The sequence below is a fragment of the Symphalangus syndactylus genome, chromosome 20 (assembly GCF_028878055.3).
Source record: "Symphalangus syndactylus isolate Jambi chromosome 20, NHGRI_mSymSyn1-v2.1_pri, whole genome shotgun sequence".
Taxonomy (NCBI): Eukaryota; Metazoa; Chordata; class Mammalia; order Primates; family Hylobatidae; genus Symphalangus; species Symphalangus syndactylus.
Window position 1 is genome coordinate 50,691,044 of NC_072442.2, and position 23,385 is coordinate 50,714,428.

Below are 23,385 nucleotides of genomic sequence, written 5' to 3' on the forward strand. Positions count from 1 at the left end.
ATTTTAAAGGGCACTGCTGCTTGCGTGTGCTGTCTGGATGAACACGTGATTGTACCGGGGTGAGGTTATAGCCTACAGGGAACAAGGTCCAGGACTATGTAGATCACATTGTACAATACCCAGGGCAGCATGACTCTGCTTAGGATCTGAATCACACTCTTTTGTTGATAATGATGCAGAGGACACTGATCGCAAAACTGATGATGATGTTGATGATAATGGAATGTCCATTTACTGACTCAGTCAGAGTCACAGGAGGATTTAATTTTAGTACTGGTTTATTGCAAGGTAATATTTGCTTTTTCTGGTCTTTTTTTTTTTTTTTTTTTTGAGACAGAGTCTCACTCTGTCACCCAGGCTGGAGTGTGGTGGCACGATTTCGGCTGACTGCAACCTCTGCCTCCTGGGTTCAAGTGATTCTCCTGCCTCAGCCTCCTAGGTAGCTGGGATTATAGGCACCTGCCACCATGCCCAGCTAATTTTTATATTTTTAGTAGAGATGGGGTTTTACCATGTTGACCAGGCTGGTCTTGAACTCCTGATCTCAAGTGATCCACCTGCCTCGGCCTCCCAAAGTGCTGGTAATATAACAGGCGTCAGCCACTGTGCCTGGCCTCAGTTTTTTTTTTTGGAGACAGGGGCTCACTCTGTCACCCAGGCTGGAGTACAATAGTCATTCTGAGCTCAAGTGATCCTCCTGCCTCAGCCTCTCCAGTAGCTGGGACTACAGGTACGCACCACCACGCCTGGCTAATTTTTAAAACTTTTTGTAGAGACAGGGTCTGACTATGTTATCCAGGTTTGGTCTCAAACTCCTGGCCTCAAGTGACCCACCCGACTCAACCTCCCAAAGCATTGAGATGACAGGGTCAACCTTTTCACTGAGGTAAAGTTTATATTCAAGGTACAGTTTACATACAATTATACGCTCTAATTTTAAGAATAGTTGGATGAGTTTTGGCAAACTTATTTCCCTGTTTAGCCAGCACTCCCATCAAGATAGAAAACATTTTTTATGTCCCTTTCCATTTAATCCCTGACCCAAACCCTCCAAATTTCTTTTCTTTTCTTTTCTTTTTGAGATAGATTCTCGCTCTGCCGCCCAGGCTGGAGTGCAGTGGTGTGATCTCGGCTTACCTTGGCCTCCTGGGTTCAAGTGATTCTCCTGCCTCATTCAGCCTCCCAAATAGCTGGGATTACAGGTGCCTGCCACCACATCCGGCTAATTTTTGTATTTTTGGTAGAGACAAGGGTTTCACCATGTTGGCCAGGCTGGTCTCGAACTCCTGACCTCAGGTGATTCTCCCGCCTCGGCCTCCCAAAGTGCTGGGATTACAAGCATGAGTCACCATGCCCGACCCCTCTAAACTTCTTGACCTTGTGTCCAACAAACTCCTAGTCACCACCCTCAAATCATGCTAATCCTTGCCTCTGCACCTTTTCTTGTGCTGTTCTCTATGAGGAAATTTAGTTTGCCCCTACACCTGGGTAACTTCCTATCTCCTTTTAAGACTCCTCTTCCAGGAAGCCTTCCTGATCTTCTCTTCCATTCAGGATGGATGAGGTGCCTTTCCACAAAATCCTGTATTGCACCGACTACATCTTCATCACACATAGATTTTATTTTATAACATTTTTGTCTAAATATTCTTTTCCCACTTTAAACTCTGAGCTCCTTGAGACACGAACTGGGTCATATTCTTTTTTTTCTTTTTTATATTTGTATTTTTCTGGTCTTATTCTCATAGAAACACTGAGTCATATTCTGCTTTGAATTCCAGACTCTAGCACAATGGCTGGCAAACAATATGCTTGTTGATTAAATAAATCGATGAATTAAATCAATTTTTTTCCCTAGGACACTGGCATGAAACTTTGAATACCATATTACACGACGGGACCTTTCAGTTGCAAGAAACAAAGACTCAGATACCTTGCCCTTGGAAAGGCACTGACCCAACTTAGTCTGAGGGGCTTGTCTGTGTCATGGCCCCTCCACTGCTCTCTGTTCAGCTTGTTGCTGCCCTTTTTTTCTTTTCTTTTATATGTATATTTTTTGAGACAGAGTCTGTCTCTGTTGCCCAGGCTGGAGTGCAAATCTCAGCTCACTGCAACCTCCGCCTCCCAGGTTCAAGCGATTCTCCTCCCTCGGCCTCTCGAGTAGCTGGGATTACTGGCATGGGCCACCATGCCCGGATAATTTTTTTGTATTTTTAGTAGAGATGGGGTTTTGTCATGTTGACCATGCTGGTCTCGAACTCCTGACCTTAGGTGATCCGCCCACTTCGGCCCCCCAAAGTGCTGGGATTACAGGCGTGAGCCTCTGCACCCAGCCTGTTTGCCTCCCTTTTCTGATCGGCTTCCTCTGCTCACCTTTCATATTTCCTTGCTCATAACTTCAGCTTGCATTTGGTCTCAGCTTCCTGTGGCCCTGACTTTATCTGACTCAAGTTGACATTTGTGAAAGTAATAATCTAACAAGCTCCTCTCCGTTTTTCAGATCCACATCACGGTCCTATCATGTGGGGAACTGGCCTCTGGGTCCCACGCCCAGCATCTCTGGTCCAGTGAGCAAAGGTGGGTCCTACAAAACATAGTTGTTTGGAGAGCAGGGCCTGATAGAAGGGGTGAGGAGGAGAGTGGCAGGCACTGAGGCCTCTCCTATCCTGTTAGTGAGCAAAGTGCCTTTTATTTTTGCCTCTCTTTGCTCCTGAATAATTTTTCTCATCCTTCATTTTAGGAAGGCTGCTTATCTTCTCGATGCTTAGGGTTTCTAGAGATAAGGGATGTTGAAGCTGGAAGGAACTTCACAGCTCATCTTCTTGGTCAGATCCCAGCATGTGCTCTGTATAACACTAGGCTCAAAAGATGCTTCATGAGAAAAAAATCAAGATATTCCAGCATTTTCTTTGGATTTAAACTCACTCCAGGATCAAAAGATGCTTCATGAGAGAAAAATCAAGTTATTCTAGCATTTTCTTTGGATCTCAGCTCACACCAAGAGCATACTTCTCAGTACGCTCAGTGGTTCAATTTGCTTGGCAGGATCTCTGATCTTCCGCATGGATGGATCTCTGCAGGGTCCAGGGTCCTCTAAATTGGAGGCTCTGAATTAGGGATTCCTGAAAAGGCACAAGAGGGGCCCAGGCATGAACCTCTTGAAATTGTTTGCAAACTTCAGTCAGTGTTGTGTGCATGTGCATGTGTGTGTGTTCCTGAGTGTCCATAGCTTTCATCAGATTCTTACAGGTAAATATCACCCATGAGAATGGATAAGAACCACTGCTTCTTTTTTTTTTTTTTTTTTTTTTTTTTGAGATAGAGTCTCACTGTGTCACCCAGGCTGGAGTGCAGTGGCTCAGTCTTGGCTCACTGCAGCCTCTGGGTTCAAGTGATTCTCGTGCCTCAGCCTCCTGAGTAGCTGGGATTACAGGTTGCACCACCATGCTGATTGATTTCTGTATTTTTAATAGACATAGGGTTTTGCCATATTGGCCAGGCTGGTCTCGAACTCCTGATCTCAAGTGATTCACCCGCTTGGGCCTCCCAAAGTACTGGAATTATAGGCGTGAGCCATCACACCCAGCCAAGAACCACTGCTTTAAAGGGACATTGGTTTATTGTGCCTTCCTAAGGTAAATGCCTTCTTGTTTTCTTCCAACTTAAACATTTTATCTGCTACACTCAATAACTGTGTTTAAGAGAAAGTGCTTTATATGACAAAGGAGAAAAGCTCTTGATAATAACTTAGAGGCTTCATCCTTGCATTTTTCTCAAGACGAAAACACTAACATAATGAGCTGTCAAGGTAGGTCCATCAATTGTAACAAATGGGCCACTCCAGTGGAGGATGTTGATCATGGGGGAGGCCGTGCATGTGTGGGGAGAGGGGATATATGACGTGTCCCTATACCTTTCGCTCAGTTGTGCTGTGAACCTAAAACTGTTCTAAAAAATAAAGTCTATTAAAACAAGCAAACCAGCCAGCTGCAGTGGCTCACTCCTGTAATCCCAGCACTTTGGGAGGCCGAGGTGGGCAGATCGATTGAGTCCAGGAGTTTGTGAAACTCTGTCTCCACAAACAATTTTTGTAAAAATTACCTGGGTGTGGTGGCACGTGCCTGTAGCCCCAGCTGCTGGGGAGGCTGAGGTGGGAGGATTGTTTGAGCCTGGGAGGTTGTAGCTGCAATGAGCCATGATCACCCCACTGCACTCCAGCCTGGGTGGCAAAGCAAGACTCTGTCTCAAAAAAAAGTTAAACAACAACAACAAACTCAAACCAACCAACCAACCAACCAACTAACAGAAACACTAAGAACCAGAGAAGTAAAATATAATTCGCTTGATCCAGACAGCTAGCCCGGTGAGGACTACAACCTTCCCCTCTTCTTCACTTCTTTGCTCTCTCTTTTTAAATCCACATGTTAGCAGTTCCTCTGCTATTGGGTCAGTAAATCGCCACCTCTAATTTTTTTTTTCTAAGCATTTATTCAGGGCCAAGCACTGTGTTACACATCTCCTCATTAAAATGGTATAGCAACCTTTTCTGGTTGATGTTATGATCCCATTTTCCAACTTTTACTTTTGAGTGAAGGACATTGATTCTTAGAGATTGTAAGGAACTTGCCCAAGGCTGCCGGCTGGTTAGTGGCAGAGCTAGGACGGGAAAGTCCGTATTTTCCACCGCGCTGTATTAGTGAAGGCTCTTTGTGTCACTTCGGTGCATAACTCCGCCCCAAGTTAAAAGGCTCGCTCCTCTCGACAGGTCCTCCTCCTCCTCCCGCCAGGTCCTCCTCCTCCTCTCGCCAGGTCCTCTTCCTCCTTCTCCTCCTCCCGGGGCCCTTGCCCTGAGGGTCTCACCTGCTGCTCCGCGGGGTCCCGGCGAGGGCCGGACAGCGCCCCCTGGCGGCAGGTGGGCGCCCGCGCAGCGCATGCTAATGAGCCCGCGGCGCCGCTCGCGGATTGGCTGGCGCGGATTCCAGCTGCTTTCCAAGTCAGCGGCGCCTAGTGAGAGTCAGGGGGGCCCGGCCCGCGCCCTCCCCGCCCAGACGCCTCCCCGTCGACGCCCAGGGCTGGGGCGAGCCAGGCTGCCTTTCGAACTTGGAGGGCTTCTCCTCTTGTCTCCCACTGGTGCTCTGGCTGTGAATCCATCCAGGGGCCAGGATGACAATCCGACACCAAGGCCAGCAGTACAGGCCGAGGATGGCATTTCTCCAAAAGGTAACCCTGGCCCCTCACCTGGACCCTGGGAGGCGGGCGGGGAACCGCATCTGCGAAGCGTCCGAGGACAAGAGGGGCAGGAGTGGAGGGCACCCCTTTGGGTCGATTTGTGCTGCTCGATTTTATTAAGTGACTTCTTTGCTGTGTGTGTCGATATTGATGACTGTAATCATTAGGTTTTCGTGTGCCCTGCCTGTAGCGGAGAATCTGAAGCCAGCGCTGACGGTCTGCGGGAGGTGAAAACAACCTGTTACTCAGGAGAGGCAGGTTCAGTTCAGGCTGTGGCAGATTTGAGACAGCCTGCTGATATTGTTGTAAGACGACCAGATGTGATATTGCCATTTTTGCCTTTTTTTTCTGATCCCAAACTGCACTATTTTAAAGTGTGTGTGTGTGTGTGTACACATAGACCATGAAAACGGGGTGATTTGTAGGATAAAGGGCCACCCCATTTACAATGCCCTGAGAGCCCTCATTTGAGTGTGTCTATCTGTGCATCTCCTGCTGTCTGCGCTGGCGGCAGAAGTCCCAACCTTTTCGCTTCCCTTGTGAATGCTTTCCCAGACAAAGTGACCGGGCACAGGGTATGCACACAGGATGGACATGTGGGAGGTGGAATGCACCTGTGGGGTGATGTGTTTGGGGACAAAGTGGTTCATTTCGTTCTGAGCTTCTGGTATAATCACTGTCAGATGAGATCTACAGAGGATTAGGTCCCGGGTCACATCTTTGTCCTTCCTCCCACCCGTAGCCACTTTTCACAACGTAGTGTCCATCTTCTTAGGCTTATCTTGTTGAGTAGAATCAGTTGAATGTTTTGTGACAAGCTGGGCTCTCTCTGAGCCCCTGGAGCTCAGCAAATTGGTATAGTCAGTGACCACTGTCCTGATTTGCCCAGGACTTTCAATGCTAAAACCTGGACAGTCCTGGGGACCCCGAGACAGTTGGTCACGTTTGGTCCACCTGTTTCAAGATGCTCATGCTTATCTTCCGGGTAGCAGAGGTGTGGGCATCATCCGTAAAGCAGACAGGCTGAATGTTGTCTCGCTCAGAAAGAACCCTGAAAGCCTGTACTGCAGATACCAGTTACTAAAAGCAGAAGAAACTGCCTAAGTCGGCTATCTCAAAGCCACACATCATCTTCCAGATTTATCCTAGGACTGCCTCCTCCCAGGCAGGACAGCTCTGGCTTGGAGGCTCAGAGGGTAATTGTCAAGAGATACTCAGTTTGTTTATTGAATCTCTGGCATTCTTTTCCATCATGACTCTTCTCTGGTAGATTCTCCTCTCTTTACCTTGGTCTTCTGACTAGTGTCTTGGTCTCTAGTTTCTCTCCTCCACTCCAGGCTTCCCTCCTCCTCCCCAGCCACCCCTCCTTCACCCCAGCATCCCCTCCTCCACCCTAGCCTCCCCTCCTCCACCCAAACTCCCCCTCCTTCACCCCAGCATTCCCTCCTCCACCCCAGCATCCCCTCCTCCATCCCAGCATCCCCTCCTCCACCCCAGCATCCCCTCCTCCACCCCAGCATCCCCTCCTCCACCCTAGCATCCCCTCTTCCACCCCAGCATCCCCTCCTCCACCCCAGCATTCCCTCCTCCACCCTAGCCTCCCCTCTTCCACCCAAACTCTCCCTCCTCCACCCCAGCATCCCCTCCTCCACCCTAGCATCCCCTCTTCCACCCCAGCATCCCCTCCTCCACCCCAGCATTCCCTCCTCCACCCCAGCATCCTCTCCTCCACCCTAGCCTCCCCTCCTTCACCCCAGCATCCCCTCCTCCACCCCAGCATCCCCTCCTCCACCCCAGCATTCCCTCCTCCACCCTAGCCTCCCCTCTTCCACCCAAACTCTCCCTCCTTCACCCTAGTCTCCCTTCCTCCACCCTAACCTCTCCCTCCTCCATTCCAGCTCCCCTCCTCCACCGTAACCTCTCCCTCCTCCATTCCAGCTCCCCTCCTCCACCGTAACCTCTCCCTCTTCCATTCCAGCTCCCCTCCTCCACCGTAACCTCTCCCTCCTCCATTCCAGCTCCCCTCCTCCACCGTAACCTCTCCCTCCTCCAACCCAGCTCTCCCCCCTCCACCCCACCTTTCCCTCCTCCACCCCAGCTCCTCTTCCTCCACCCTGTCTTCCCCTTCCTCTACCCCATCGTCCTCCTCCTCCCCAGCCTTCTCCTCCTCCATCCTAACTTACCTCTCCTCTACCCTAACCTCCCCCTCCTGCATCCTAGCTCCCCCTCTTCCACCCCCATCTCCCCTTCTCCATGACATCTTTCCTACACACACTGTTTTTTTCCCCCAAATCAATGGTGACCTCCTTGACCTGAAACCCTCCACTGGCTTCCCACATTCCCAGGATAAGGTCCAACCTTCCCCTGAGCGGCCCGGCTACCCAGGATTCCGCTCCCACCATCTTCCTGGCTTTGCCTCCTGTCTGCCTTCCACACCTGCCCTCTGGGAAACAACGAAGCAGCCACAGGCACCCCTGGGCTCCTGCCTCAAACACTTCCTTCCTTTTTAGGAACCCGGTGCCCTTTCATGCCTCAGGGTCCGTCTGCTGGGAAAGTCCTTTCTCCCCCTCTCGCTTGCCAAGCTCCACTTCTCTTCCCATGCCCAGCTCAGTCACCCCTCGGCTGTGAAGGCTGGTTCTCCTAATGCCCCTGGGCAGGACAGCTCCCTTCTCTGTGCCCTACAGACCCTGCCGCACCTCCAGCATTGCTCTTTCCCTAGACCTTGTGCTGGCGAGGGCCCTGTCTATGTATCCTGTATATCTAGGTATGTATTAGTCATGTCACAGAGCTCCTTGGAGCAGGGGACAGAATAAAGTTCTGCAGAACAGGTCTCAAGAGCCCGTGCCAGGCGATCCTTAATGAAGAACAAGCTGCATTCGATGTCCAGCTTTCTGGAGAAGGGCCTGGAACAAAAAATGTGGACCTGGGTGCAACTGTCACTCACCACTCATTCTGTGCATGTGATGAAGTATGCTGTGTCCGTGATGGGGTCGGGGCGCGGGTGTTAGGTGCATTATCTCATCTATTTCTTAAGCTGGAAGTTATGGTCACCATTTTACAGAGAAGAAAGCTGAGGCTCAGAGAGGCTCAGTGGCTTGCCAGTCACGCAGCACTAGGTGGTGAAACCAAGAAGAAGTACAGGAGTGGTCGTTGTCTGTCACAAGTTGTGATGCAATGCCATGAGCTTTCCCATGACGCAGGGCAGAGTGTGGAGGCTGTGGGAAAGCCTGGCTCAATGTGCCTAGGGACACAGAGCTGAGACCTGAAGGATACATAGGGGTTTCCAGGTAGAAAGGGAAAGATGTTTCAGGCAGAGGGAACAGTGTAGGCACAGAGGCATGGGAAAGCTAGTGGGTTTGGGGCCATGTTCTGTAATTGATGGATTTTGAAGTGCAAGGGGAGTGGGAAGCTGGAAAGGAAGGCAGAGGTAGCGGTGCCTATGGGCCTTCAAGACCTTTGAAAGGCTTGGTTTCATCTCATACGGAGCCACTATAGAAACTGGAATGGGCAAGTGATATGGCAGATTTGCAAATTAAGAAGATCACTGGTGGGCCAGATGCAGTGGCTTATGCCTGTAATCCCAGCAGTTTGGGAGGCCGAGGTAGGTGGATCATCTGAGATCAGGAGTTTGAGATCAGCCTGGCCAACATGGCAAAACCCTCTCACTACTAAAAATATAAAAATTAGCGGGGCGTGGTGGTGGGCACCTGTAATCCCAGCTACTTGGGAGGCTGAGGCAGGAGAATTGCTTGAACCCGGGAGGTGGAGGTTGCAGTAACTGAGTTCACAAGTTCTTGCCACTACACTCTAGCCTTGGTGACAGAGAGAGACTCTGTCTAAAAAAAAAAAAAAAAAAAAAAAAAAAAAGGACCACTGGTGTGAGCCAGAGGAATTGGTGGGATGCCTTCTCCCTGAACTAAGAGAGTTCACTCAGGATCCTCCCGTGCCCCTGCAGCTCCAACCTCCTAAGAAATGACAGCTGTCATGGGGCCAGGGAGAGCCATGCTGGTCAGAAAGGCCCTTGTGCGATTCCCGAGGTTCTCACACCCATGCATCCATCTCAGTCTCAATGCAGCCGTGGGTTGGCATGCCCACCAGCCATGCTGCTTCCCACCTCTGATGCCTGGGCTCATTTAAGATGTGGTAGAAAGAGGCAGAAGGCCCACCTGTTCACGGCTTTGCTGGGGAATTAGCTGACGGCACATAGTGGACAGATGAACACAGGTGGGTGGCCTCCTGTGGTTCCAGCACCCATGGACTCTTGTTCTGGGAATGGCCCATTTCCCTCTGCAATTACCAGATCACCATCCCAGCCAGTACCACCACCGCCCTTGGGATTCATCATGGGATGGGCTTTCTTGGAGAAGCCTTCTGGTGACAGCTTTGTTTTCCTGTGTGGCTTCTGGCATCTCTTTTTGCCTGAGAAAGGAATGCAGAAGCAGAAATATTGAGGATATCCAGGCTGAGTTTGGTATCTCTTGCTTGTAATGTTCTTTCGTTCAATACAGACACATAATTGGGCACTTATGGGCTAGATGCTGTGCCAGGTGCTGGGATCACCAAGGAGCTTAGAGTCTAGTGGAGAAAGACAGATGTATAAACAAGGAGACAAGAAGTCTTCCATGGGCTGTGGCAGACATTGTTGGAGGATACATGTAACACCAAGCAGGGAGTGGTCAGTTCTACCTGAGGTCAGGGGGGGATCAGGACAGATTTTACAAGGGGGCTTGCAATGGAGTCGAATTATAAGAAGTTAGTAGTTTTTGGCCAGGAGGTTGGGGAAATGAGTGACATTTTAGGCAACACAAAACATGGACATGTGAAGTAGCATGGTGGTTTGGGAGATTGCCTGTGGGTTGGGAGAGCTGGCCCCAAGTGTGCAGGAAGTGAGTTTGGCGTTGATGGAGGAGAAGGCTGGTAGGTAAGAAAGGCCCAGATCTGCTGGGTGTGGTGGCACACGCCTGTAATCCCAGGACTTTGGGAAGTCGAGGTGGATGGATCACTAGGTCAGGAGTTCAAGACCAGCCTGGCTAACATGGTGAAACCTTGTTTCTACGAAAAATACACAAATTAGCCGGGCATGCTGGCATGCGCCTGTAATCCTAGCTACTTGGGAGGCTGAGGCAGGAGAATCGCTTGAACCCAGGAGGCGGAGGCTGCAGTGAGCCGAGATCGCGCCACTGCACTCCAGCCTGGGCGACAGAGCGAGACTCAATCTCAAAAAAATAATCAAAAACCAAAAACCGAAAACAAACAAACAAAAAGAAAAGCCCAGAACTGGAGGGCTTCCTAGGTCATGCTACAGAGTTTGATGACTTCTGTGTTTAATGAGAAGCTGTTTGACGTTTTAAAATCAGGGATGAATAAGATGAGTTGGTTTGTATGCTAGAAAGATGATTCTGGTGAGAGGGAATGAGTAATTCTCAACCTGGGCTGCACTTTAAAAAACATTAATATCAACTCACTCTACTTTGAGTTTCTGATTTACTTGGCCTGGAAGTGAGGCTTAAGCATTGGTCTTTTCATGCCACTGGTTTTCTTCCTTCCTTTCTTTTTTTTTGTTTGTTTTTGAGACAGAGTCTGTCTCTGTTGCTCAGGCTAGAGTACAGTGGCAAGATCTCCGCTCACTGTAACCTCTGCCTCCCGGGTTCAAGTGATTCTCCTGCCTCAGCCTCCCAAGTAGCTGGGATTACTGGGACCTGCTACCACGCCTGGCTAATTTTTGTGTTTTTAGTACAGACGGGGTTTCACCGTGTTGGTCAGGCTGGTCTCAAACTCCTGACCTCAGGTGATCCACCTGCCCTGGCCTCCTAAAGGGCTAGGATTGCAGGTGTAAACCACCAAGCCCGGCCTGGTTTTCTTTTTTTTAAACAATTTCTTTTTTTAGACATGGGGTTTCACTATATTGCCCAGGCTGGACTCAAACTCCTGGGCTCAAGGGATCCTCTCACCTTGGCCTCCTAATTTCATTTACAGGTGCCTGCCATCATGCCAGGCTTAACCATTGCTCTTTTTGAAAAGTTTTCCAGGTAGTTTGAAGGTGTAGTCAGGACGAGAGCCCCCGGGGACATTTGGCAATGTCTAAATACATTTTAGGTTGTCATAACTGGGGGTGCTCCTGGCATCTAGTGGGTGGAGGACGTGAATGCTGCTAAACATCCTACAACACACAGGACAGCCGCCCTCAGCAACCCCCAAAGAATGATCCAGCTCCAAGCGTCAATGGGGCCACGGTTGAGAGCCCTGGGCTAAGGAGCACCCCGGAGGCTGGAGACAGATGCCAGCTGAAAGGCAGAACCTGATAGTCCAGGAGGGGGGTTAGAAGATGTTCCACGGAGGCAGGATTGGGTGGGCAGATAAGAGATGTGTTGAAAACAAAAGCAGTCAGACTGAACAACGTATCAAGACCCATCTCTACAAGAAAATTAAAAAATTAGCTGGAGGCCAGGAGCGGTGGCTCATGCCTTTATCCTAGCACTTTGGGAGGCCAAGGTGGGTGCATCACTTGAGCCCAGGTGTTTGAGACTAGCCTGGGCAACATGGTGAAACCCTGTCTCTACCAAAAATACACACATACACACACACACACACACACACACACAAATGAGCTGGACATGCTGGCAGGCACCTCTAGTCCCAGCTACTAGGGAGGCTGAGGTGTGAGAATCACTGAACCCAGGAGGCAGAGGTTGCAGTGAGCCGGGATTGTGCCACTGCACTCCAGCCTGGGCAACAGAGCCAGACTCTGTCTCAAAAAAAAAAAAAAAAAAGAATTAGCTGGGCAGGGTGGCACATGCCTGTAGTCTTAGCTATGGGACGCTAAAGCAGGAGGATCACTTATGCCCAGGAGTTTGAGGCCACAGTGAGGTATGATCATGCCACTGCACTCAAGCCTGGAAAAAAAAAAAAAAGGAAACAAAAGCAGATTCAACAAAAGTTGGCCACATCTTGGCTGGGGTCACCTGGAACGATTCCTAGGCTTTCGACCACGGTGGGAAGAGCAGATTTTGGAGAAAGACTACCGAGCACTGGTTAGGGCGTAGTGCCCATGAGTGAGCATCTGGGGGACATCGGGTGAGACAGCGGGAGGGTGGCTGGACTCTGTGTGGCCAGGCTTATTAGCAGGAGCACATCCTCCTCTGTTAGAAAAACAACTCTGCGGTTCTGGGTCACTCTTCCCATCTTTGTATAGAAAAGTACCGATTATTATTGTTCCCCCGGGTGCCTTCTCTAGCTTAAAGGAAAATTCCAGCTCCAGAGATCTTCCGCAGTGAGTGACAGCTCCTTAATGTGAGCAGCAGCGTGGGCGTGGTGGGTGGGATGTCAGAGCCATCAAAGCCCTCATTTCTGATCCCTCTGTGATGTCGGGGTTCCCTGGCACGCCCACTGTCATGCCTCAGCACGTTGGCATCTGAGAGAGGAAAGGTGCAGCTGACACCCTGACCCCCTTCTCCCTGACACAGGGTCAGACAGGGTCCCGCGGTGGCCTGGTTGTGCAGCACAGACATGTTGCCTGGGAACGAAGCGGGGCTGATGCTTTGTCTTGGGAGGAGCTGGGAAGCAGAGTCTGTTTGGGAATGAGAGTGTTGGCCTTTGAGGGTGAGGATGCCCCCAAGGACACAAGGAGGAGAGTGCAAGGTCTGCCGAAGTTTGCAGCAGAATAGCAAGGGCATCTCACTCCCTGGAGAACTTGGGAAACAGTTCAGATTCTCTCCCCTCTGTGCAGGGGAAGGGATGTTTCTGATTGAATATAGGACACAGAATCTGTATGAGTTTGTAGAGCTGTCGTCACAAAGATCCATAGACTGAGTGGCTTAAGCAACAGAAACTTCTTTGCTGACAGTTCTGGAGGCTGGAAGTCTGAGATCAAAGTATGGCACGGTTGGCTTCTCCTGAAGCTTCTCTCCTTGGCTCGCAGATAGCCGTCTTCTCTCTTTTCTCACATCGTCTTCCCTCTGTGTCTATCTGTGTCCTAATCTGTTCTCATAAAGACACTGGTCATAGGGGATTAGGGTCCACTCCATGACCTCATTTCACAACTTTATTTTATTTTTTTATTTTTATTGAGACTGAGTCTCACTCTGTTCCCAGGCTGGAGTGCAATGGTGAGATCTCGGCTCACTACAACCTCCGCCTCCTGGGTTCAAGCGATTCTTCTGCCTCAGCCTCTAGAGTAGCTGGGACTATAGGTGCCCGCCACCACGCCTGGCTAATTTTTTTGTATTTTTAGTAGAGATGGGGTTTCATCTTATTGGCCAGGCTGGTCTCGAACTCCTGACCTCATGATCCGCCCACCTTTGCCTCCCAAAGTGCTGGGATTACAGGCATGAGCCAATGTGACCAGCCTCGTTTTTACTTTTTTGAGACTGAGTCTCACTCTGTTGACCAGGCTGGCGTGCAGTGGCTCGATATTGGCTCACTGCAACCTCTGCCTCCCAGGTTCAAGCGATTCTCCTGCCTCAGCTCCTGAGTAGCTGGGATTGTAGCCTGCCACCACTCCTGGCTATTTTTTTTTTTTTTTTGTATTTTTAATAGAGATGAGGTTTGCCATGTTGGCCAGGCTGGTCTCGAACTCCTGACCTTGAGCGATCTGCCCATCTCAGCCTCCCAAATTGCTGGGATTACAGGTGTGAGCCACTGCACCTGGCCTCATTTCACCTCTTGAAAGACCTTATCTTCAAAAGCAGTCACAGTCTGAGGTACTTGGGTTAGGACTTCAATGTACGAATTTGTAGGGGGACGCAGTTCAGCCCGTAGAGCTAGAGTTCTGTGGTTTCCTGGGGAGACTGAGGAGACGCCTCAGAGGAATTTGTACGGGGAAAGGTCTGAGGAAAAAGGATCGGGATCCCAATGGGCCGACTCCCTCAAAATGTTTCCGAGGTCCACGTGACGTTCCCTCCTCCTACCCAGCCCTTCTTTCTGTGAAGGGTGACACACCTGCTAGAAAGAAATCTGACTCCCCTCATTGTGTTTTTAAAATAACTCTCATTATTCCTCCTCTGAAGGTTATTTTCAAACTCTTTATAACTCGATTTTTTTTTTTTAATGCAAAGACAAGGAATCAAATCTGCCAACTTTCTATCAGAGAAACTCGGGTTTCTAACTTTTAAAGTGGGATTATATGTCTTCTCCAATATACGGGCTCCCTGTTTTTATAACATGCTGCTCTTACATCTAATAAAACCCATTTTGAATGAAGGCAGCCTTTCATCCGGCAGCTAATGTGGGAAAAAGGAATCTTGGGCCCTCATATTAGAAAATCTTGGCCGGGCGTGGTGGCTCATGCCTGTAATCCCAGCACTTTGGGAGGCCGAGGTGGGCGGATCACGAGGTCAAGAGATCGAGACCATCCTGGCAAACATGGTGAAACCCCGTCTCTACTAAAAATACAAAAATTAGCTGGGTTTGGTGGCGTGTGCCTGTAGTCCCAGCTACTTGGGAGGCTGAGGCAGGAGAATCGCTTGAACCCGGGAGGCGGAGGTTGTAATGAGCTGAGATCCGCCACTGCACTCCAGCTTGGTGACAGAGCAAGACTGTCTCAAAAAAAAAAAAAAAGAAAAGAAAAGAAAATCTTGGCGGGGCACGGTGGCTCATGACTGTAATCCCAGCACTTTGGGAGGCTGAGGCGGGCAGATCACTTGAGGTCAGGAGTTTGAGACCAGCCTGGACAACATGGTGAAACCTCGTCTCTACTAAAATACAAAAAATTAGCGTAGTGGTTCGCGCCTGTAGTCTCAGCTTCTTGGGAGGCTGAGGCACAAGAACCACTTGAGCCCAGGAGGTGGAGGTTACAGTGAGCCAAGATCATGCCACTACACTCCAGCTTGGACTACAGAGTGAGACTCCGTCTCAAAAACAAACAAAAAAAAGAAAATCAGGCACTTCTTGGGTACCATGGAGACCTGAGGTCACAGTTAGTGACAGAAGGAGTCACTTCTGCAGCCTGTTGGCTCCTCAGTTCCCTGGGCCACCCCCAGGAGCAGCAGCTGTACCTCCCAGTGCCCTGCAAACACTCTCCTGGGGTTGTCCCTTTGCTCCCCTCATTGCTGCTGGACCTACAGCTGACCCAGTGACCTCAGATGCCGCCAAGTCCTGACACTGCAGATGGCCAAGGACTATGGCTCTGAGTCAAGCCAAAATAAGTATTTTCTGTCCCAAAACAATTCTGTGAGCCGAGAATGTGTCCATGCAGAGGAAGCTGACAGTCAGTCTTGCACTGGGAGTCCCTGGAGCTGCCTGGGTCTGCACACTGGCTGGCTCTGTGCTCAGAGTGGCCTCAGCTGTGTAACTGCCCTTGGCCAATTTCTCGAAATCATGGTTCACCTGCAAATGCTGGTTTAGCAACAAAGATTGAAATAAGGAATCTCACCCCTCAGCATCAAGTTAGGTCATGGTCCCACGCTCCTTGGGAAGGTGGGAGCTTCCCAGCTTCAGGCTGCCTGAGTGACAGGTGGCAGGTAGCATTTTTCCACTTCAGGACTCCCTTGAATGACCCGTCACCTTGAATGCACCTGGATCATTCTCTCTCTCTCTTAAAAAGTTTTTTTTTTTTTTTTTTGAGACAGAGTCTCACTCTGTTACCCAGGCTGGAGTGCGGTGGCGTGATCTCAGCTCACTGCAACCTCCGCCTCCCGGGTTCAAGAGATTCTCCTGCCTCAGCCTCCTGAGTAGCTGGGATTACAGGCATGCACCGTCACACTCAGCTAATTTTTGTATTTTTTTGTAGAGACGGGGTTTCACCATGTTGGCCAGGCTGGTGTCAAACTCCTGCCCTCAAATGATCTGTCTGCCTCACCCTCCCAAAGTGCAGGGATTACAGGCGTGAGCCACTGTGCCCGGCCTCTCTTTAAAAAATTTTTATTTTATTGCGGTAAGAACATTTAACATGAGATCTACCCTTTCAAAACTTTAAGTGCACAATACAATATTGTCGACGAGGTACAATATTGTACAGCAGATGTCTAGAATGTATTCATCTCATTTAACTGAAAGTTCTTTATGTCTGTTGAGTAGCAACTCCCCATTTTCCCTTCTCCCTAACCCTGGGCAACCACAATTCTGATATTTGATCTATGAATTTGTCTATTCTAGGTACTTCATGTAAGTGGAATCGTGTTGTATTTGTCCTTCTGTGACTGGCCTATTTCACTTAGCATAATTAACCCTGGGTTCATCCATTTGCTTGCATATTGCAGAATTTCCTTGTTTTCAAAAGCCAAACAATGTTCTTTTGTATGCATAGAACACATTTTCTTTGTTCATCTGACAGTGGACACTTAGGTTATTTCCACATTTTGGCTAACGTGTATAGTGCTGCAGTCAACATGGGGGTGCAGGTATCTTTTCCAGAGCCTGATTTCAATTCTTTTGGATACATACCCAGAAGTGGTATTGTTGGATGCTGTGGTAGTTCTATTTTTAATTTTTCTGATGAACCTCCATACTGTTTTCCACAGCAGCTGCACCATTTTACGTTTCTACCAACAGTGCACAGGGTTCCAATTTCAATCTCTTTCCATTTCTGAATTAAAAAACCTGAGTCCTTCTTATACCACCCCTCCCTTGGAGTGCAGCCTGGTCCTCACCATCTAGGGAGATTCTGTTGGCCCTCTCTGCACTCTTTTTGGGATCATCTCAGCCAGTCTGCAGTTGCGATTTTGGGGGGGGGGGTGGGGAGGAGGACAAGGGCTCCCTGTGTTGCCCAGGCTGGTTTTGAACTCCTGGGCTCAAGTGATCTTCCTGCCTCAGCCTTCCGGGTAGCTGGGATTACAGGCATGAGCTACCGTGTCTGACTTGCAATTGCTATTTCATAAATACTTTGTGCACAGAATGATATGAAATACTTTATTTGCTTAATCTCATTTAGTCTTCACAATATCCCTATGATGATTGGTTTTGGTGTTTTTTTGTTGTTGTTTTGTTTTTGTTTTTTTTTTTGAGACAAGGTCTCTCTCTGTTGTGCAGACTGGAGTGCAGTGACGTGATCTGGCTCATTGCAACCTCTGCCTCCCAGGTTCAAGCGATTTTCCTGCCTCAGCCTCCTGAGTAGCTGGGATTGTAGGTGCCCGCCACCATCCCCGGCTAATTTTTTAAGTGATCCACCCGCCTTGGCCTCTTAAAATGCTGAGATTACAGGCATGAGCCATCGCACCAGACCTGATACTATTGCAAGCTCTATTTTACAGATAAATGAGTCCTAGTGAAATTTAGCAATTTACCAAAAGCCTCTAGCTCCTAAATTGGAGCAGAGATGTGAACTGAACTTTCTCTCCATTCAGACTCCTAGCTTTCATATTAGTTAACTTTTTATTTTCATGTAACTGTCTGCTCAACTTTCTGAAGACTGGGTGTATGTCTTTTACCTTGTATCCTTGCAGTGCAGGGTTCTAAATACATGCTCAATAAATACCTATACTTATTTGGTTTGTTGACCTGGGTTTCTATTCCTGGGCACCTAAACACAACCCTGCATGCAAAGTTTCAAAATGTATTAGTATGAATGCTACTAATATTAATAATTCTAACCATAATAATGAACATATGTCTCTCCTGATAAAGCATATATCTTCATGCATACATAACATACATCTCTCCTTATAGAGCATTTTGCATGATTAAATTCTAAGGGATTATAAAGTCACAAATTAATTAAATTCTAAGAGATTATAGAATTATTTAGTAGTCCACATCATGGTCCCCATTTTATAGAGAGAAAGGAGATTCAGAGAGGTTAAGTGAGTTGCCCAAGATCCTACAGTTAATAGAGAAAGGAAATCCCACGGAGACTGAGTGCTTTTTCTTTGGACTGCAGGCAAGCACCTTCAGATCATAAAAGGATTTTGTAAATTGTAATGAGCCAGACAGTGCTGGGAGATGTTGTTTAATTCAATTCTGGGAGACTAATGATGGTGTAAGCAAGGTAGGCTAAATGAAGGGGAAGCAGGTAAATGGATGAGATGTTTTACTTTGGGTAATGGCAGGAATGTGGACAGACTGGGTGTGAGAGCAGCCATCCACGTGGATGTCCAGCTGCACGCAGCAGCCCAGACCTCATGAGAGAGCCCTGGGCCAGGTGAAGGCAGGAAAGGGCTTTGTTTCCCGCCGCTGGTTCAGGTTCTGTGCTTCTGCTCCTGTGGCCCTTCCACCTGGAACACCCTCACCCATGCTCCTTTTCTCTTTCTGCTTCCTACTCCTTGCTCATCTTTGTAAAATTCAACCTAGGAGGCTGGGTGCAGTGGCTCATGCCTGTAATCCCAGCACTTTGGGAGGCCGAAGCGGGTGGATCATTTGAGGTCAGGAGTTTGAGATCAGCCTGGCCAACATGGTCAAACCCTGTTCCTACTAAAAATACAAAAATTAGCTGGGCATGGTGGCGGGCGCCTGTAATCCCAGCTACTCGGGAGGCTGAGGCAAGAGAATCACTTGAACTCGGGAGGCGGAGATTGCAGTGGGCTGAGATCACACCACTGCACTCCAGCCTAAGCAACAGAGCGAGACTCAGTCTAAAAAAGAAAAAACAAAAATCACCCTAGGAGGAGTCCTTCCCTGCTGCCCAGCTCTAGACATTGCTGTGTTCACATGACACCATAGACTCATCCTTGCAACTGCACATTCGGCATTGTCCTAGAATATCCTTGCACTGATCAGTGAGATCTTTGGGCTCAAGGACCACAGCTTCTTCTCTCTGGTTTCCCAGAGTCGACCATGACTGTGCCTGGATGTCGAATGACCAACTGACCATTGGCAAGCACATCTGGGGCAGGGGGAGTAGACAGCTTTCCTGTTAGTGAAGGCTTTTCTAGGGGAACATGAAGTTTGAAACCTCTGCCCATGAAGCTTTGTCAAGGTCAGTAGCAAACAATGAATAACAAGAGAAACACCTGGGTTTTCTCTAGTCATCTTTGTTGACTAGTGTCAAACATCCTTCACGCCGGGTGTGGTGGCTCACGCCTGTAATGCCAGCACTTTGGGAGGCTGAGGCAGGTGGATCACTTGAGGTCAGGAGTTCGAGACCAGCCTCGCCAACATGGCAAAATCCCGTCTCTACTAAAAACACAAAAATTGATCTGGCGTGGTGCCATATGTCTGTAATCCCAGCCACTCGGGAGGCTGAGGCAGGACAATTGCTTGAGCCCAGGAAGTGGTGGTTGCAGTGAGCCAAGATTGTGCCACTGCATTCCAGCCTGGGCGACAGAAGGAGACCTGTCTTAAAAAAAATAAAAAAAAAAAAAATCCTTCAGCTGATATTATTTCCATTTGATTTTTTCAAGTGGGAAATAATTTTTAATAGTAAAAATGAAAAAAACAACTCTAAAGATAGTCAGGGCTGTCCTTGTGGCTGCCTTCCTGCAGTTCAGGCTTCCTTGGATAGTTTGTTGATTCTCTTTAGCTTCAACTCTCCCGGACATTCATGGCTCTAGTTCATATCTCTGACCCTCTCTCTTCTGAACCTGGGGCAGTCATTTCCAATCACCTCCCAGACATTGTGGGAATCTCAACAGCCCCTTACAGTCGACCTTCCAAGGCAGATGCCTTTGCTTCCAGAAGTGGCTTCTTCTTTTGCATTTTCTAGTTTGGTAACTGGTAACTCTGGTCATATAAGCTATAAACCTTGGCATTATTGTGTCACCCTTAGTGAACCATTCAATCACTTGCAAATAGTTTATTTTTGCCCTTCTAGGGCTCTGAAAGTCATGCCTCCTTACCATCTTCCTGGCCACTGCCTGATTTATTTATTAATTCACACATCACCTGCTTACTGGTAACTACCTATGTGCCAGGCGCGCTTCCTGACACTTGACATCCAGCAGCAAACAACAACAGACAAAGACCCCCAAGAAGAGCTTACTTTCCAGGAGCAAGGGGAGATGCACCATCAACAATGTATTAACTAGGTCAATTATTTTGTATGTTTGAAGAACATGCATGCTCTCGAGAAATGGAGCAGGGCGTCAGGAGTGCCAAGGGTGGAGTTCAGGGTTGCAGCTTTAGGAATGGTCAGGGCAGGCCTCCTGAGACCATCAGAAGGGGAAGGAGGTGAGGAGGGAGCCAAGTTGGTCTCTTGTGAAGACTGGCCCGGGTAGAGGGAACAGCCAGAGCATGGGACCCACCCAAGGCTGGCTGGGAGTGTCCTTGATATGGCTGGGTCAGAGGGAGCTGGTGGGGAGTAGTAAGAAAGAAGTCAGAGAGGAAGGAGGTCCCGAACATGTAGACCACTAGGGGAACTTTGTCATTTACTTGGAGTCAAGTGGCCCTTGCAGTGGAATAGCCACGCAGAAGAGTGACATATTCTAAAATAATGGAAAGCCCATCTGGCTGCTCTGCTGAGAATACAGAGAGTGGGAGTGTTAAGGGTTGAAGCGCTGTCATTTCTTGTTTTAAAAGAGACAGGGTCTTGCTCTGTCACCCAGGCTGGGTGCAGTGGTGCGATCATAGCTCACTGTAGCCTGGAACTCCTGGGCTCAAGTGATCCTCCTGCCTCAGCCTCCCAAGCAGCTGGGAACTACAGGCATGTGCCACACCATGCCCAGATAATTTTTAACTTTTTCGTAGAGGCAGGGTCTCACTATATTGCCCAGATAGGTCAGAAACTCCTGGGCTCAAGTTATCCTCCTGCCTCTGCCTCCCAGATTTTGGGATTACAGGCGTGAGCCACGGTGCCAGCTCACTGTCGTTTCTCACCTGGGCTGTATGCAAAGCTTTGAATAGGTCACTGCACTTTTTTCTACCTCTGCAAACTTCTTCACACTTCAGTATTCTTCTCTCTGTCATGGGCCAAATTTCCAAAATGCTCTCTAGAAACAGTCACTGGAACAAAATCCACACTGCAAGGGTGGCTTTGAGGTCCATGTGACCTGGCCTCCACTGGCTTTTCCAGCTGCAACTCCTGCTGTTTTCTGTTCCACCAACCCTGGGAGCCGTCATCCTTCCATGCCTTTGCCCACGGTGGTTCTACCACTTTCTGTTCAGCAAAATCCCTTCTCCTTAAGCTCTGTCTTTCCTTAAAAGCCACCCCAGAATCTCTCAGTCAGGATGAATCTGCGAGTCTTCACACCCAGGGATGGGATCTGTGTCTGTGGAGAACACTGTAGTCCTGGCTGCATTAGAGTCACTCAGTGCCCACCTGGCTCCTGTACCAGATGGGGAACCCCTGTGTCCACCTTTGCATTTTGAGGTCCCTCTCAGTGCAGTGGAAATGGCCCTGCACAACTTTCAAAATTGTTCTCGTCAGTCGGCTTTTTCCTGTTCTGTCTTGCAGATTGAAGCACTCGTGAAGGACATGCAGAACCCAGAGACAGGGGTCCGCATGCAGAACCAGAGGGTCCTGGTCACCAGCGTTCCTCATGCCATGACAGGTGATGTAGCTTGCACTTTAGTGTTGGCCTGGAATAGACCCCACAGGTCCAATACGGCCCACCTCTTGTGTTTGTAAAAAACTTTATTTTTGGCCAGGTGCAGTGCCTCACGCCTGTAATCCCAGCACTTTGTGAGGCTGAGGCGGGTGGATCATGAGGTCAGGAGATCGAGACCATCCTGTCTAACATGGTGAAATCTCGTCTCTATTAAAAGACAAAAAATTAGCTGGGCGTAGCGGCAGGTGCCCGTAGTCCCAGCTACTTGGGAGGCTGAGGCAGGAGAATGGCGTGAACCTGGGAGGCGGAGCTTGCAGTGAGCAGAAATTGCGCCACTGCACTCCAGCCTGGGCGACAGAGTGAGACTCGTCTCAAAAACAAAACAAAACTTTATTTCTAAATAAAGTTTTATTGGAACATATCCATGTTCACTCATTTATGTATTGTTTATGGCTGCTCTTACACTACAATGCCAGAGTTAAAATATATAGTTGTGGCCAGGCACAGTGGCTCACACCTATAATCCCAGCACTTTGGGAGGCCGAGGCAGGTGGATCACCTGAGGTCAGGAGTTCGAGACCAGCCTGACCAACATGGCGAAACCCCGTCTCTACTAAAAATACAAAAATTAGCCAGGCGTGGTGGTGCATGCCTGTAATCCCTGCTACTGGGGAGGCTGAGGCATGAGAATCGCTTGAACCTGGGAGGCGGAGGTAGCAGTGAGCCAAGATTGCACCACTGCACTCCAGCCTGGGCGACAGAACAAGACTCCCACAAAGCTGAAATGTTTATTTACTATCTAGCGCTCTACAGAGTATATTTGCCTACTCCTGGACTAAAGTCTTCCTCTGAGGAAGGGGTCAGGAGGGAGAAAAGGACTCAACAGGTCATTTCTTGAAGCCATTCCTCCCAGAAGTTCATTTTAGAAAACTTCACTGTCATTTTTTGTTTTGTTGTTTTGTTTGCTTTGTTTTAATGAAACTAAATAGCAGAAAAAAAAATACTATTTAGCAGAAAAAAGTTGGCCTTTGTTTTGTTCCACCTTCTACCTTCTAATTCATTTCAGGCCCTTCTCAACTGCCTTGTGGGGGTGGTGCCACTGTCTCTTCTCTCTGTGTGTGGGGGGTAAGGTGCCTGCAGAGCATCATTTGGGGATATTGGCAAGAAGGGCTGGACGCCAATATTAAGAGAGCGTTTTGGTTAATGTGTTACCTGTTTTCTGATCTTGATTTTGCAGTAAAGACAATGTTTCATACTTAGGCGTATTGTCTGCAGAAGCAGACAGCTTCTCATAGCCCAAGCCCGGGGCCTTGCCACTGCTGTGCTCAACGTGAGGCCTCCCTCTCTATGCCACCCCTGACCTGACTATTTATTTTTCACTCAAGGTGCCCTAGTCTTTGCAGAGACAAGCTGGCTCACAGCTCCCTCTTTCCCTTTCTGACTGCTTAGAAGAAACGATGCCCCCACCAGCAATGTGTCACTCAGGTTTCCTTGCATGCAAGCAACAGAAGACCCACTCTTTTGTTGGAGCAAAAGGGGAATTAATTGAAATGCTGTAGAACAGCTCATGGAGGGAAAGGAAACACTGACGAGCCAGACTTTGGAAAGGCCAAGAACCAGAGTAGCTCTGAGCACCCAAAGAGTGGAAACAGGGGGCAGACTTTTCAGGGTGCCTTTGTGTCCCCCATCACCTCAGATGCAGCTGGGGCAATTCTTCCTGAAGGCATCCCTGACCCCGTCCCCCTCCCTGCCTTTGATTGTCATTAATTTTGGCCTGAATTCTCTACTGGACTGTGGCCCTTCA

At 48.9% G+C, this 23,385-nt stretch overlaps 1 protein-coding gene across 4 annotated transcripts in view; it reads left to right on the plus strand.

Annotated features, from left to right (window-relative positions):
* The window catches only part of RGS9 (regulator of G protein signaling 9), a 99,861-nt gene that overhangs the window by 3,423 nt on the left and 73,053 nt on the right, over nucleotides 1-23,385 (plus strand). The window contains exons 1-3 of one of the 4 annotated variants that reach the window (XM_063629355.1): nucleotides 3,135-3,249; nucleotides 3,474-3,635; nucleotides 21,488-21,584. In XM_063629355.1, the coding sequence (XP_063485425.1) occupies nucleotides 21,509-21,584 (76 nt within the window). In that variant the 5' untranslated portion in view covers nucleotides 3,135-3,249; nucleotides 3,474-3,635; nucleotides 21,488-21,508. Of the gene's footprint in view, nucleotides 1-2,500; nucleotides 2,578-3,134; nucleotides 3,250-3,473; nucleotides 3,636-4,853; nucleotides 5,221-21,487; nucleotides 21,585-23,385 lie in introns of those variants that run through there. The other 3 variants (XM_063629354.1, XM_055256934.2, XM_055256935.2) reach the window with 3 other exon arrangements.